The following is a 17,628-nucleotide window of genomic DNA, read 5'->3' on the forward strand; positions in this document are numbered from 1 at the left end:
TATTTGCTGTTGTAACCAGAATTTCAGGAAACACTCACAAATACCGAAAATAAAACGGCGTCATCAAGATCATATGTCTTACAAAAAGTTTGTTTTTATCACGTGGTGCACATAGATTTGTATTGATTTTTTTTTTTCCATTTTCAACAAATTGTTCTTTGTTTTTAACGTTCTTATGATCTGAAAAATATTTTTGCATGAGTTGGATTTCATTGAATTTTTTAAAAAATTTAAAAGAGCAGATTTCTTACAAGATGGTGGTGTAGGAGGTGTAGGGGCCGCCTTCTGCTGCTGCTGTTGTTTTTGCTGCTGCTCTTGCTGTTGTTTTTGCTGCTGTTCTTGCTGTTTTTGTTGTTGCTCTTGTTGTTGCTGCTGCTGACGGGCTTTGGCCACTTTTATCCTTTGCATTGCCTTTTCGTAATCATCGAGGGCTCGACGGGAAGCTTCAATTTGCCAAGGCGACAATTCGTCGTCTTCGCACTCCATCATCAACTCGAGAGAGCCTTGATTGTGACGACGCAGAGAATAGGATCCTTTTACTTTTGTCATGGTGTTCTTGAAAAGAAAAAGTAACCGAGATATAAGATAGTGAAATACTGTAAACGTCCAGGAAAAAATAAATAAAACGTGCATAACATGATTAATAGGCTTCTCATGGAAACATATAATCATATTTCAGATACAAAAGGAAAGGGTTTAACGATTTGAAAAAAATAAATAAATAAAAAAAATACAGTGGTAGGTCAAAAGATTGTTTGGTCTAAGCCAAGTCTAGGAGGATCATTTAACCATGCCAACAGATATCTAAATTATTTTTTTCAATAAAAATTACTCCAGACAAGGTATGAAGCCACTTGATACAAAGAGCTACAAAAAACACTACCTTAAGATCCAAAACAAGCTAACAAAAAGTATTAGATGAATAGTATCCAACCTTGAAAGCAGTAATTCTTCTTCCCTTTGTCAAAGCATCACATCACGGAATGAGAGGACTAAAGAACAAAAATAAGGGAAGCAAGAGTTATACAAGCTTCACTTTCTACAGTTGTTGTAACAAGTCGAGCATGCGGGGTCACCCTCCATAAGCGAAAAATTTACTTTCACCATGACTAATGTTTGTGCAAATTTTTTTTTTTTAAATCCAAGGCATGGTTACTGAAAAAAGTGCAAATGGATGAATGATTTGGGGAGGCGATTTTACGCCTATAATGTCCCCTAGGGGGAACAACCAGAATTATCCCAGGAAATCTGTTTTGGCAAAAAATTTACTTTCGCTATGACTAATGTTTGTGCAAAAATTGTTTTTAAATTCAAGGAGTGGTTATTGAGAAAAGTGTGAACAAATGAACGGACGTGAATTACTAGGTCCAATCCCTCCTTTAACTCGAGAATATGATTATTTCAGAAAACACAAAGAAGTAACCTTTCCTGAGACCACTTGTTAGTTAAAATATTTTGAAGAAAGAAAACTTGTGATTTTGAATAAATAACACTGGACTGAGACAGGAGAGGCTCTAGAGAGTGATTATATAACTACTTGAACCAGGTTCTTTCACAGAGTTCCAGAATTTGATAAAAATTCTTTGATTGCAAAAGAATAAAATCTAATGAAAAAACAAGCTGCTCAAGGGATGATTGGGGGGGGGGCTTAACAGTTAACAACATGAATTGAAAAGCTGGGTGTGCCGAGTTTGAATCCAATTTGTTCCACAAAAATGCTTTCAAATCTGCACCTGACTCTGTGTCTATCCTAACAGACAGAAGCTAAACAAAATAAGTTTAACAAGACAAGGGCATAGCTAGATGGGAGTGGGGGAAGGGCAGTCTACCCCGGGTGACAGCAAAAGTCACCCTAACAAAATTTTTCAACAAGACTAAGGTGCGAAAATAGGATTTATTTATATATTATGTAAAGTTTTAAAAAAAATTTTTTTATATTTTAAAAAATATTAGAAACTCTTACATTTTTTTAAAAATTAGTAACTGAAGAATATTTTTGCTAATGTTTATTGAAAACTTTACCCCCCCCTTTTTTTTGTAGTTTTTAATATTACATTTGAAATCATTTGATGACACTCATTTCATTTTTTTTAACTGTGAAAAATAATTGGAAAAAGGATTAAGTGGTTTCAAATATATATATATATATATATATATATATACATACATAAAATTTCATATCTAAGGTGGGAGCGGTCCGGGTGACAGCAAAGGAGGGGTGACAATGCCATTTGAGCAGACCGCCCCCCCCCCTGGTGACGTTTACTGTAGCTATGCCACTGTCAAGACAAACTATATCAGACATGATTGATGTTTAATGACAACTCGTGCACAATACATAATGTTTGAAAGATGATAAAAATTAAAGAGCCAAAAAGTCTAATTCTAAAAGTTTTTATCTTAAATTTAGTTTATCCATACTACTATAATGTAGTACACACATAGACCCAACCCGTTGTAGTTCTCAATCGCAAAGGAAACAAAGAACAAGAAATAACTCAAACTCAAGTTTTTCAAGCAACTTTTTTTGTGAAAAATGATAAAACACTAAAAAGCAAACAAAAAAAAAATCTAATTTTAAGAGTTTTTATCTTAAGTTTAGTTTATTCATAATACTGAGAATATCCTGTACTTTTACAAGGCATGAAGTATTGTTGCCACATCTGGGTTGGTGCATCTACCACTAGTCTCTCCCTCTTATATAAAGTCCAAAAAAAGAGTTGTCTTGGGTCTAGAAAGGAGTGTTCAATCTAATAGCGGTCAGCTGAAATGTCACCTCATTTTGTCAACTAAGCTCCAACCCATGTCTCATCGCCGAAATATTGTATCTCTATGCTTGCTTTGCAAATATTTTAATGGAATGTGATCTGATGAACTCGTGTAGTATTGGGAATCCCAGCTTAATTGCTATCAAGGTAGTTTTAGAAATAGAAAGTTATGTAAGTATTTTTTCATTTCCCATCAGCGAGTTGGCAGGGTCACAAAAGGTTAGGTTTGACAGGTATCAACCTAGAGAGAATGTGCCGGAAATTAGGGGTGACATGCACCGGAAATTAGGAGGTGACGCGGGAATTGTGGTCGTAGGCTTCCGGTTGACGACCACATGGGCTGAGAATTGGTTTTGGGCAGCAGAGAATACAGACGGGAGATTCGGCTCTCCGACAAATAGGGTCGGAGATATAGGCTTTCCTTTAATAAAAGATTGAAGCTTCAGTCCATCTTGTTGTCATTAATGAATCTGTCTCCAGTGACCACTCCAACGAGAAGCGTGCAAGAAGATATCATCCACTGGCCAAGGTAACCAGGTATGTACGCATTATACATGGCATATACACATCTCGGAGACTTTCAAGGCAAGAAACAGTGTAAGGATAAGAATATGCATACACACACCCACCCACACATAACAGTGAACTGCACGTAACATACGTAAGAGCATACACACCCACGCCCGTATATGTAGAACGACGATAAACACACAGACGCTTAGTAGCAAACGTCAAAGTAACAAGAAACAGTAAAAGGAAAAGAATAAATAATAAACAGGGCAGCAAACATTTACGGTAACAATTGTACCTGTGCCCACTTGATGTACATATCCCCAACTAACCTGCTTAGCAACAAAATCTCACCCCTTCATTGTTGAGGTCCTTAAATACCAGAAAGCTTTCTACTCTAATAGTTTCGTCCCACGAACAGCTAGGCTTTAAAATTCTCTCCCCTGCTATCTGCTTCCCTGACTGTACTGATATGCAGAAGTTTAAATGTAATGTAAACAAACATCTTGTTAATCTTTCCTAAGCATGGTCCCAAGTAGTAGCCCCTTACGTCCAAGTGGCGAGATGCTTTGTTAGGAGTGAACAAGAGTTAAAAAGTCAATAAAAAAATTTAAAAAAAAAAACTATAATTTTTTTTTTCATATTTATAGTTACATTCTTAAGATTAGTAGGGTAAAAAAAAAAAAAGCTCCATTCAATTATTCATTTATTAATAAAAAATAAAAATTTAAACTCGTTTTACAGTTATTTTATCAGATTTTCAAAATCAGGCCCAAATAGCAGTTAAGCTGACTAATTAACCTTGGCTTCTGATTAGCCAATTTTCATTTGTTGCCATTGTATCATGTTATTGATAATCTTATAATGAACTTCATTACAAAGTATATATGAAACATTTTTAAATAATCACCTCAAAATAAAAATCAACAGAGGAATAATTCAGTTTTAACAAAAGAAACTGAAATGCATTCTAGTCGACTTCATTTTATAATTATTTTTCTGAAAGGACTTTTTTTTTTATACTATTGCATTTTTAATTTCAATGAATGTTAGAAAGATGAAAAAAAAGAAAAAAATTAAATGTGTAATTATTAAAGTTAAACTGACAAAAGACATAAAATTATCTCAAATTATAGATTGTGCCAGTTTTATTACTGAATAAGGATTTCAACTCTCCACTAAAGGGCAATGTGTGCACTTATATATAAAAACCCAAAATACATTTTCATCTTATCTTTTTTTGTGGTTAAAATCAACATGGTCTGCTCTTTTTTATTTCCTGTTTCTGTTCCGCATACTGGATGATGATGATGATGATGATGATGATGAGCAGCAAAATATTGTCTCTTCCAATTAATGATTATCTTTTTAGATAACATGGGAAAGAGGGGGGGGGGCGAGTTAAGAATGGATTTCATATTCATTTGATGATGTCAACGAATAGAAACTGGAAGCCAAAAAGAGCAGACAATCTTTAGTATTTTTGCTGGATTTTCACATTTAAAATTCAAAAGATGCTCCAAATTCTCATTGATGAAGAATTTTTGCTTTGGATGTTATTGGATGAATAAAAGGTCAAGATAAAGTGGCACTTGGAAGGGGGTTAATCTCTACAATGTTAGGGGTTGTATTATAGACAAAAAAAAAAGAGTTAGGGCTACTTGATAGGCAAGAGGAGATACTTACAAGATCATTGTCAACTTCAATTTTCGAGAGGGTCCGGCTGTCCTCTGTGGACGGATGCTGGTTCTCCCTCTCTCCCAGCTCTTTGGTGGGGGGCAACTCAAACGGAGAATCAAGAAAAGCCTGTCGTTTCTTCCCTCTCACTTTATCGCGCTTGCCATACTTCCGAGCAGCTGAACGCCGCACATAATCCAGCAATCTTTGCTTCTCCGACTCATCTTTGGTGCCGCCGGCATCGGCAAACAGCGAGAGAATCCACCTTGCGGATTGTTGGTTCGAGATATTCGCCTTTTTGGAATATTTGAGAATTTCAAAGACGAGGCCTATTTTCACTTTGGAAGGGCAGACGATTGCGCCAGATTCCAAAGATTCAGCAGTTAACCCAATCTCGGCTGCGTACGGTCCAAGTTCCATCGTCTTATCACCTTATTTGCCAACTGAAGATTCTTTTGGTTTAGGTTTTTGTAAAAGAAAAGAAAAAGAATATGTATTTATAAATAAAAAAAAATAAAAACAAAAAATTCAATCTATAAATTTTTTTTTTTTAACAAACAAGCGTCATAAAACAAAAAAAAATAATAAAAAAAAATCTATGGAGGGGGGGTAGCACGCTCGCAATCTGTCAAGGACCAGTAGTATAACAGATTAAGCACTAAATAAAATTCAGTTTTAAATAATCCCAGAGGTTGAAGGTTCAATCCTCAGTGCAGGCAATACTAAGAATACAATAATGAATTACTTAAGATATCTACTCAGTCATGGCTGACATGTAACCGCCATGGATTAAATAATGATTCTGATCAAAATTCTGTGTAGAGCTTGACAGAAAGGTTCTTAAGTTTGACAAGATATACCTGAAGAAGGTCGGTGGTTACATCGGCCCAGAACATTGTAAGGATAATATTAAAGATGAGAAAAGTAATCTGAATAATCCAAATAATACAGTGTTATTGGAAAACTGAAAATATTTTGGGGGCATTTTGCAAAATAATTGTTTTTTTTCCCTTAAGTTCATAAAAAAAAAAAATATATTTTTATTGGAATACAATTGTTTACAAATAACCTGTACTTGAAATAATGATTGACATGAAAAATAAAAATTAAATGAATAATAAATTTCACTGCGGACAGACCGGTGAACTTCATAGGCACTGATAGAGCCCCCCCCCCCGATAAAAATAAAAACTCAATTTTTTTTAATGATTTTGTATAGTTCGTATACCAAGAATATGTCTGCATATGTGGTGGGCAAAAACAACTGTATGTCAATAAAAACTTTTTTATTAACTTTGTTCCTTTATTAACTAACTAGCCTGGCTGCCTGGCGTTGCCCGGGTGTTTGGAGGTGTGTGTTGAGAAAAAAAAAAAAAAAAAGTGGTAGTAGGCAGGCAGGCTTAAACCTGTACTGCAAAGGAGGAAAAGAATGTGTACATAAAAAAAAAAAAAACCTGACGTCTTTGCTGTAGCGCCTATCGCCAAACCGGAAGTGACAAATGATTAAATTAAGGCTAGTTAATCAAAAAGAGGGGATTACTTTGGAAAATATCCGTGAAAAAAGCGACCCCTCCCTGTAGAAAAGTACCCAGTTGAGGGTGAAGGCATTAATGTTTTTAGCCAATTTTTCAATATTTGTCGTCTGAAAACAATACGTGTCTCGTGAAAATCCTTCACCTCTGTTGAAAGTTTTAGGCAGACATATATACATGCATTTAAACAGATAGGTGAGATTTATTATTAATACTAAGGTTTGTTATATATATATATATATATATATATATATATATATATATATACTAGCAGGGGGTACCCAACATTGCACGGGTGTTTAGAGGTGGAAAAGAAAAGAAAAAAAAAAAAAAAAAAAAAAAAAAAAAAAGTTTTTATAGGTAGTTAGGCTCGAACCCGAACCCTTGAGGTTAATAGGCTGATGACTTCCCGCCACGCTACAATGGCAGAGAAGTGAGAATGAAAATGATTAAAAAGCGATATGAGAGGTGTGTGTTTAATGAGGTCACACGTCACGCCACAGTGAATAAAAAGTGGCAGGTACGTGTGGAATTCAATTCCACACTTAATTTTACTACGGGATACCTCTTTTGGGTTTGTTTTTTTACCCAACTTTGTATGGTTTTGTTTCCCCCCAACGTGTTGGGGAAAACCAGCTCCTCCTTTATTAGGGGAGCATGTTTAAATGAAAGCAATTGTCTGATACGACGGTGAAAACCGACATTGACCAAACATCCATCGCTTTTCGGACGTTCTCGGTCCGTAGCCGGGGTACTCCTGATACGATGCAGTTTCGCTTTTTTTTTATACTGAAAAGCAAAACAAAGACGCGATCAAAAAAAAAAAAAAAAAAAAAAATCTCAAAAATAGTGCAGAAAAGTCAGGAAAATTAAAGATAGATATGACTCCCATTCTCAACTTGTAGATATTCTGATTTAGACAGTATATAAAAAGTTTTAAGGAATGACCCGACCGAGCGCCACCCTGAAAAAAGCCTTTGGTGGACATACAGAAAAAGTGCACACACAAACACACATTTTCGCTTTTATATTATAGATACCAAGGTTTATATAATAGATAATTAAGAGCTCTAGTATTGCACTAGAACGTGAAATTTTGTTGTTTATGAAAGTTTAGTTTTTAAAAGAGAAGCTTATTTCAAGAATTATAACTTTAGGAAATTGTCTACCACAGATTCTTTAATAAAGTAAATTAAAAATCTTCAAGCTATAAATTTATATAAATTTATACTGCATGTAAAATTGAGTTTAATAATTAGCACTTAACCAGAACTCATAGCTATACCGATATAAATTTTTTTTTTTTGTGTATTGATATCATGTTAAAAACCCATTTTTCTATTTAGTTATTTATCTGCTTCCCCACTGAGCAAATTAGGCCCAAGGCCGTTTTTTTAATGTGGAGAGTAAGGGGAGGGGGACCAGTTCCCCCCCCCCCCCCCCGAGAGGGAACTAGATAGTGACAATTGGTATGAAGGGTTTCCCCTACATCAACCAAAACTGATTGCTCAAGAGCAATGGTCTGATATATGGGTTTGCCCCCACGTATGGTCTTTGATTGCAGTATCTGCCGGAACAGATACTACACTTTGATAACAAAAAGATCTGATAGAAAAGCGCTGATAGAAAATGGGGGGAGGAAACTTGATGAGTGTTTTTGTGAAAGGAGGGGCCATAGATTGAAGCTCAGGCGAACACTTGCCATGAAAATAATGATAGAGTAGAAACAAGCTTGCAATGTCTCTTCTGTAAGAAAGAGATCGCAGGAAAGAGAAAAGAGCATCACCTACTTTTTGTTTTGAACTCTGTCAAGGCAGGATATGATGCTCTGTGCAGCTCCCACCCAGATACGGCAACAGTATTCTGTTTTAGGACGTATCTGGTTCTTATCCAGGGATTGAGTCAGGAGTTAGATACTTTCCGGAATAGTAAAATGACGCAACCATTTTCCCGGCGACCTTGACAACAAATTTGATGTAAATCTTCCATGCCAGGTCAGGAGTAAAGGTCAGACCCAGGAGTTTTGTCAAAACAAGGACCGCTTTTTTTTTAAGATGAGAGCCATTCATATCAATTGGAGCAAATTGGGGATCAGGACGCTTATAATTTATTTTTACGAAGAATAATCATCTGTCTATGGAAATTGTTTTCTGCTACCTCCATTCATAATGTATCAAAAAATGAAGTGAATAAACTAGGTACGAGCAAAATGAATGCTGACGCTCCAAATGTATAAACATTTTGACCCCTCCCTTTACTTAAAAATTAAAAAATCAGGAAATTAACCAATTTTAATAAAATTTTCAAATAATGATTTTTATTTAAATCTTCGTGGAAATGTATTTTGTTTAAACAAAAAATACCTTCACTAAAGTTATGGTTTTCAGTAGGAAATAAAAAACGCAAGAATTTATTTTTGCTTTTTTTATATAAATAAAGCATCGTAATTTGTAACGATAAAAATAAAATAATTTTTACAGGAACATTACGAAAAAAGTCCCTAAAGTCCGAATTAATGAATTCGATTTAACTCTAAGAAAAATCAATTTCTCAAACTACCGATATTACCATTGAATTAAGCATTGTTTATTTAATATTTTCACACAAGAACAAAAATTATAATAGCAAAAATATTTCTACTTTTTTAAATTACGGATTTCACATAAGTTTTATATGCAAGATTTTAATAATTTCCTTGCTCGCAAGAATGTGAAACTTTCGGCGTAACATTTTTTTATAATATTGAACAATAATTAAAAAGAAATTAATTTAAAAACAGGAACATGCAAAAATAATTAAATTAAAAAATGAACAATTTATGCAAACGTTCCATGTCGGTAACTACGGATGCCCATTCTTGAAAAGAAAAGGAAACCTGTCAGTTTTGCCCCCTCCACCTTTGCTTCCTACCTTTTCCCTCTAACTACCCGATGTCATTTTCAGATACGTTTCAAATTGTGTAAAGTCGACTTTAAATTTCACGTAAACATTCCGATTAGTTAAAACGTAAGTTTGTATTTTTTTTTAATTGTTAATTTTTTCAATAATTATAAATTGTTTCCTTTCCACTTTGAATTCTGTATAAGATATTAATAAATAATACTGTTAACTTGTTTTATGAATAAATTGTCAGTATAATTAATGAATTTAACTAACATTTATGCTGTTTAAAGTTTATGAAAGTTTAAATTCTATTAATAATTGTTTGAACTTTAAATTGTCATTGTAACTTAGTGAATTAAATGCACTGAATGTAATTGAGTCAATTAAGTTAACCTTCCAATGCTCGATAACCCAGAACATAGTTATATAATAACAAAATTGTCATTAATGTGCTTCTGTATTTCTTTGAATATTACCACCATGACTTTTTTTTTTTTTTTTTTTTTTTTGACAAGTTAATTTTGTTGCTACCATGGCCATATTTTTGGATAATTATTACCCCTTTTTAACAAAAGTTAAGTACATTTATTTTATTAATTCATTATTCTAAGAATATAACTTAATACTTCATTTGGAAATAATTCCAGAAAACTTAGATTTCTCTTGCCAGAAAAATGTAAACATGATATTTGTCATGGTGAATTTTTACGTGAAATGTACGGTTTTTCAGATTTGAGATAAAATCATTCCATGTACTTTTTATTTCATACACTATTTTTTCTTTGAGAAATTAACTTTAAGCTGTAATCTTTTAAACATAATCAAAAAGTAACCGAAAATTTAGAAAATATTATGATTAACTGGCGTTTAAAACCAGGTCCCATATCAAAGCAGGCATTAGAATTGCCCGTACCTAGAATAAACCAGAGGAAATAAAATTTACAACTCTTTGCTTTTCTAGCAACTCTCCTGTATTTTTGTGATTGTTTTTTTTTTTTTTTTATTATTATTATTATGTATAATTAAAAACAGAACATTTGAAATATTGAATAATAATTTTTAAAACATTATAAACAATACCATCAAATCAATACATAAACAAAATTAAAAACAGAACATTTGAAATATTGAATTATAATTTTTTTAAAATTATAAACAATACCATCAAATCAATACATAAACAAAATTAAAAACAACAATCTGCAACATGAAAATTTTAAATTCAAAAGTTAATGAAAATAAAAAATGAAATTTTTAAAAATCGATTAAACTGGTTCATCTGAAGTTTTGCGCGAAAAACAATTGTGATAAATAACGTCATAGACAAAACAGGTATTACAAAAGTTTACTATGTTCTCTATCTTTATTAAAAAAGTTTGTTCCTGTCCAGAATTCCCTCTATACTAAAAGACAAAAAGAAAAATCTATGCTGCACATACCCGTGACGAAACAATATATTTAAAAAATTACATATATTGATCAAGTAGCTTTAGTTTTATCAAGAAAATCATTTTTAAACAATTAATGAGAATTTGTAGGTATTATAACAAATATAGTGAGTAGGAATTATTGAGTTATCTCCCTTTGTTTCTTGCGATTTTTCTGTAGTTAAAAAGTAACATCTATTGAGCTTGAATGTTGAAAGTCTGGTTATAAATAAATATATACGTAGTGTAGAGGTAACCAGTAGTTAAAAATGCAACAATTTCTGGCACTTGTACAGTTTAGTCAAGACATTAAAAAATGAAAATATCGAAAAAAGGTTATATTGAACGTATCCGTTTCGGACTGAAGATCTCCGAGAAAAAAAAATTAATTTAATTTCATCAAGTAGTTTTTTTTTGTTTTTTTTACAGCGGAAAAACACGTTTTTATGAGAGTGTGTTGAAGTCAGCCATTGTGAAATTTGCTGAAGCTGTACAACATGCCACGGGGAGATAACTCAATGTAAAGTGCCGACACTCCCTCCCCATCTTTAATTCTAGCTTTTCTTCCTAAAAATCGAACCTTTTGCTCGGTATTATAACAAATTGTTTTTTCGCTGTAAGAAAAAATAAAAATAAATAAAAAATTTAAAAAAAATAAATAAATAAAAAAAATACTTGATGAAATTAAGTGAAAATTTTTTTTCGAGAACTTCATTTCATAACAGATACGGGAAATATAAACTTTTTTTTTTATATTTTCATTTTTTAATGTCTTGACTAAACTGTACAAGTACCCAATTTCAAATCAGAAATTATACAACTTTAATTGACGGCTCATTGTGTTATTCAGAGATTTCATTCCCGCAAAAAAAACTCTAAGGGTTAAAAAATAAATAAATGCGACCTAGCTCAACACAAACTTTGATATCATAACTATACTTTCAATTTCAAGACAAATAAGTTAACATCTTATTGTTTTCTTTAAAGCAATTCATCCGTGAGGTTCAAAATTTATAAATTATTGATTAATTACAAAGGTAATTCCAATTGATGAGGTGCATTCAATAAGATTCCAGACTTTTTTGTACGGACATTAAAAATTGTCGTAAACTCGTGAAAATTCAGTATGTTATTGCTATACATACTAGATGACTTACCAATTTTTATGATTTCAGGTTCAAATGAACAGCTACAGCAGGAATTGGAATACACCCTACTAAAGCCTAATTGTCACAGCTGGTGGATTTCAAAAATGCAATCTGCAAGTAAGAACATTTTAGAAGAACGATAGGCAATAAAATTCTTTTCTAAATTTGGAAAAAATGCCACAGAAATGCATGGAATGCCTTTGGACTATCTTGCATGAATCAAGCATCAGTTTATGAGTGGCATAAGAGATTCGAGGAAGGCATAGAGTCTGATGGATGATGAGAAGTGTGGGAGGAGTAAGGAAGTCAGGACACCAAAGTTGATTGGTCAAATAAAGAATTTCATAGATAAGGACCGTCGTGTGTCTATAGAGACAATAATTGTGCAGTTTGATGTCAGTGTGGGAACTGTACACACAATTATTCGCGAGGAACGAAAGAGAAGATTTGCACGAATGCACCAGTCCACAACTCCATTCTTGTCACAGACTATTTGACCAAGATTGGCATCAAGACAATTTCTCATCCTCCATAGAGTTCAGACCTTGCTCCCTATAACTTTTGATTATTCGCTAAGCTCAAGGAAAACCTTAGAGACTGTCGTTATGAAAAAATTGAGGAAATGAAAGAAGCTGTGAGGAGGGTCATTGACACGCTCACACACGAGGACTTCCATGGGGCTTTTCCTGAAGTTGTTGGAATGGCACAACAAGTGCATTGCAGTCGGAGGAGATTACTTTGAAAGGGATTAAAGTTTCATGTATGTACTATTAATAAAAGTGCTGATATGAAAAAGTCTGGAAACTAATCAAAGGCACCTCGTATATAAGAATCGCATCTTTTTGTTTTGACACCTAAAAAATATTGATACTTATTTAGAATTGCATTTTATTAAAAAAATAAAAAATACAGAACTCGTCATGGAACGAAGACGTCATATTCTAAAAATCATGTAAATTCATCAAGTAGTTTTTTGCTGTTTTTTTTAACAAAAAAAAATTCTTACGATTTTTAGCGGCTAAAAAGTTGTACATTTTGCAATACAAACAAAGTCTCTGTAGTTGAATGGAATTGTTGCCCTTGAATTTTGCTAAAATTTAAAACAACATGGCTTCTTCCTGCCTCCTGCTTGCTTTGTCATAAAATTTGTTCAGAGTTGTTTATTATAATTTTGTTCCAAATGTTTACTTACTTGATATGTGCGACACTTTTTCACTTTTCTGGAACAACAAAGTGGCTGCTGCCACCATGATCACATTCAAAACATGTTGAGGATTGATTGTCGTTGTCGTCCCTTCTACGAATAAAACATCACCTAAAATCACAAGAAAACAAAAATCAATTCAAATGAGGAGAAAATATTTTATTGCTTAAAGTTTGTTTTATTCAACATGTTCGATACTCCTCATGTTGAAGCCTTATTTTTACCACAACAAAGAAAAAAGAATGAACCAATTCATTTCATACTCAGAAAGAATATATTAAAAGTGACATTAACTGGTTTGCAAATTTCATGACATAATTCTTCAAAGTCGTAAAAAACTTAAAAGAATGAAGAAGAATCTTAAAAAAAAATAAAAAAGTTACAAAAATACGGTCCACATTTTTATCACTTTATTTGCTCAAAACTTTTAAAAACAGATTATTAATGTGAAAGTATATTTATTTTCCAATGAAATTTTTTTTAATTTGAATTTTTGAGATGAGGATTGGTTATTCGTATTGGTTGGTTGGTTGGTTTTGTTTTACGGCATATTAACACTTTTCAGGTAATGCCAAATCCAGTGATTTTGAAGAAAAGTTTTTTAATAGACTATATTTGTTTGTTTTTTTTCAAGTCAGTTTTTATTTAACCCATAGTTGGGACCCTAACAAGTACTACCACTCCGGGTCAGAGTGAACCTGGGAGCAATGGCAATTAAAGGGTGGCTCCACACTTCCCAAACCCTGCAAGCTAGGGCCTCACCATCAGATATAGTTTAAGGTCATATCCAGGACCACATTATTTGAACTCTTCGGACTACTGTTCTCATCTCTAGGGTCATTTTCATAACACAGGGACTCATGATCGATTAGAAGTCGTAAATAATTTACATACACGATGTGTATATTTACTTGTCTCGACACAAAGTTTGGGATGTGAGGAATGTTTAGTTTTCAAAAAAGAGGCCTGTTGGGATGTTTTCTCCATGAACCAGGTCGAGGAGAAAAAAGAAACATATCTAAACAGATACAACACTATAGTAAAGATAGAGTTTAGAGTCTCAACAGGAACAATTACATTTAGATAAAAAAAAATTTTAAATCTTTATGATGTGCATACTTGTAATGAAACAAAAATGTCATATCCCAAAAATCATGTAAATTGATCAAGTAGTTTTCTTTTAATTAAATCAAATTTTACATTTTTTTATTGATCGAGTTGTAATTATTTTGTGTACAAACAAAATCTCAGTAGTCAAATTGAATTATCGCCCTTGAATTCTAGCACATTTTAAAACAATATGGCTGCTCACAGTCCATTTCATATCACTTTCTCATAAAATTTGATTTTCTTAGTTTAAAAAAAATTGCTTGATCAATTTATGTGATTTTTGGAATATGAACTCTTCATTTTGTAAGGAGTACGTACATCAAAGATTTTTCTTTATTCTTTTGTTTTTTATAATTAAGTGTAATTCTAAACACTCATCAAAAATTAAAGTTGTTCAATGTTTATCTTAAAAAAATTTTTTTTTTTAATGATTACTCGTTATTACTAGAAAACTATATTTGAGATATCATTCTTGAACTCATCTACATATCTATAAAAATGAGAATGTTTAATAGGACACTTCTTAACCTATACACTCAACAAATTTTTGATCTACAAACTTTAAATTTAGTATATAGGATATTCAGACATGTGGAAATCTTTTTAATCCATTTTCATCTGGAAAAAAGAGCTGCTAAAGGGTCCAAATTATAAAATTGATACATGGAGTCAAATTTTTATCTGCTTGCTGTTTCACAAATACGCATGCATAAATAGTTCACATTACAGATTACTTGTGTTAAAAATAAATAGTTTGAAAACACTTTTTAAAGATTGTGTCACGCTGGTCGAATGGTTATCATACTTGACTTATTATCTTTAGGTTTCGATCTTAGAGTATATTTTTTTATTTCCAAGTAAACTGTTTAGAAAAAAAAAAACAATACTCGCATGCACATATCTCAGTTTCTGTATGAATTAAAATATATTTATGCATATTTTATGACAGGGCAACGCTGGGCGGTCTGCTAGTATATATATTATTATACCTATTTACAATGCTGCCCCACGGGAAAGAGTTAGACACCCGGGTCGTTCAGAAAACAGACAAATTTACATTTCACGTGTGTGTGTGTGTGTGTGTGTGTATGATGAAAGTTACAACTTAGCATTTTTAATATTTACTTTTCTATCATTATATTTATAATTTTAGTTTATATTAAAAAAAAAAAAAAAAAAAAAAAAAAAAAATAAGTTATTTGGGAGTAATAAAAGGAAGCCATTCCATTCTAATTGATTTATAAAACTAGGGTTTTATTTATTTGGTCAAAAGAAAAAAAAAAGGTAAGAAAAGTGAAAAGTGAATAGTGTTTAGTTGAAATAAAACCCCAAATAGTTAGGGAGTCTCTTATCAGCCGAGTGGGTAGGAATAGGAGCCGGCCAGCTGTCATTATCTTTGACCTCATTTACCTCTGTCTGATATTGCTGCCTCCTTCACCCCGGAAAATTCAAAGCTTTCACTGTGGACCACCATTCAATTTTCAAGATGGCTGCCAAGCCATAGGCAGCCATCTTGTAAAGTTTCAAGATGGCTGCCTATGACTGTCAGCCATCTTGAAAATTCATGTCAGGTCCATAGAGAACAGGAAAGAAAGGGAAAGAAGACCAGAACAATGAAAGGAAGAAAATATTTTTCCATTAATAATAGCAGACGAGATGTATAACTACTTCATTTACTCACATAAAATTAATATATAAAAGTATAAATTTATGCATAAACTTTAAGTATTTACTTAAAAAGTGCTCAATACGTAGGTAGAGCTAGTTAATAATTTATAAAATATACATGGCAATTAAGCTACACTGAATATTCCGCGTTTCATCCACTCTAGGATTCTTCAGGCTTATGCGCATAAGCCTGAAGAATCCTAGAGTGGATGAAACGCAGAATATTCAGTGTAGCTTTATAAATTACTATATATATATATATATATATATTTGCCTTTCATTAAAATCAATTGTAATCATCTTTAAAGACTAAATGGATTGAATACTTGCTTTTAAAGCCATTTTATCTATTTGTGGGTTGGAATATAAGCATCTAATTAAACAAATCGTACAGAAATTAGTAAGTTCAAATCGTATCAAAATTTCTGAAATTTAAATATTTAAGTTTTGATTTTTTTTTTTTTTTTTAGATAAGGATTGATTATTTTTATTATTCGAACTACTGTTTTCATCTTTCATGTTATTTTCATGTTTCGGCCAAAGTACCCTTTGACTTTCTTCAGGTGTGTCTTGTTGAACTCAGGAATCTGGACAAAATTTAAAACGGAATCCTTTACCTACAGAGGTATCATGCTCAGGTTTCATCAACCATGACAAAGTAGAAATTTTAAGTAATTCACAATCGTCTTTTTAGTATCAACCACACGAAGGAGTGAACAGTCGCCTCTCGAAGAATTCTGGCAAAAAGACTAACCCTCTCAATTATCGTCCTATAAGTTTCCTCCCCCTCTTCGTTAAAATCTTAGAGACGCTAATCAATCTAGTTCATCACCTTGCAAAAGCTAATCTTTCTGACAAACAGATTTAGGAAATGTTAGCAGTCATCTATGAACGCAGATAACATGCACTGGATAAGGCGAGATACCATGCACTGGATAAGGCGGGTAAAGCCCAGGCTGTAGGCCTTTATATATCCAAGGCCTTTGACAAAGTCTGGCAGGAAGGGCTGCTAATGAAAATCAAATATGGTATAACTGGACGAATACTAAATATAATTAGATCCTTCTTAGACAATAGGACCATCCAGGTTGTCATTGATGGACATTCATCCAAGCAGCATAACGTTAATGTGGAAGTGCCTCAGAGGTCGATCCTTGGACCACAATTATTCCTGATTTTCATTAATGACCTCCCCGATAATATGGAGTCTGAAATGGGTATATTTGCTGATACAATGCTCTATAACATGCACGAGGGAAGAAATCCAAGACAATAGTTGAATCATTAGAAAATGACCTCCAGACCATAATGGAATGAGGACGTAAATGGATGGTGACATTTAAATTAAATTTTAATGTCAGTAAGACTAAGCTGCTCTCCTTTAACAATTACAAGAAGCCTCTCCATCCACTGATATCCATGACGATTCTTCTTTCAAACTCCTCGGCTTAACATTCACAGAAAACATGAACTGGAACAAATACATTGAGGATATTGTGAAGGCTGCTGCAAGGAAGGTGCTAGAAAACTGCTCACACCTAAAAGTATCCTGTACCTCTACAAGGCCACCATTTTCCCATGCATGGAGTATTGTTGCCACATCTGGGCTGGTGCATCTACCACTAGCATCTCCCTCTTGGATAGGGTCCAAAAAAGAGTTTTCAATCTAATACGTTCCACTTTGTCAACTAGGCTCCAACC

The 17,628-nt window shown here is 32.9% G+C and overlaps 1 protein-coding gene across 10 annotated transcripts in view; it reads right to left on the bottom strand.

The window, feature by feature from the left end:
• Window positions 1–17,628, bottom strand: part of LOC145261045 (uncharacterized) — a 221,798-nt gene that overhangs the window by 144,892 nt on the left and 59,278 nt on the right. For all 10 annotated transcript variants that reach the window (XM_080119202.1, XM_080119200.1, XM_080119197.1 and 7 more), the window contains exons 2-4: window positions 13,138–13,260; window positions 4,965–5,407; window positions 252–555 (exon numbers count right to left, since the gene is read on the bottom strand). In XM_080119202.1, the coding sequence (XP_079975328.1) occupies window positions 252–555; window positions 4,965–5,375 (715 nt within the window). In that variant the 5' untranslated portion in view covers window positions 5,376–5,407; window positions 13,138–13,260. The remainder of the gene's footprint in view (window positions 1–251; window positions 556–4,964; window positions 5,408–13,137; window positions 13,261–17,628) is intronic.

This window comes from Euprymna scolopes, chromosome 37, assembly GCF_053919585.1.
Source record: "Euprymna scolopes isolate OS-2025 chromosome 37, ASM5391958v1, whole genome shotgun sequence".
Taxonomy (NCBI): Eukaryota; Metazoa; Mollusca; class Cephalopoda; order Sepiida; family Sepiolidae; genus Euprymna; species Euprymna scolopes.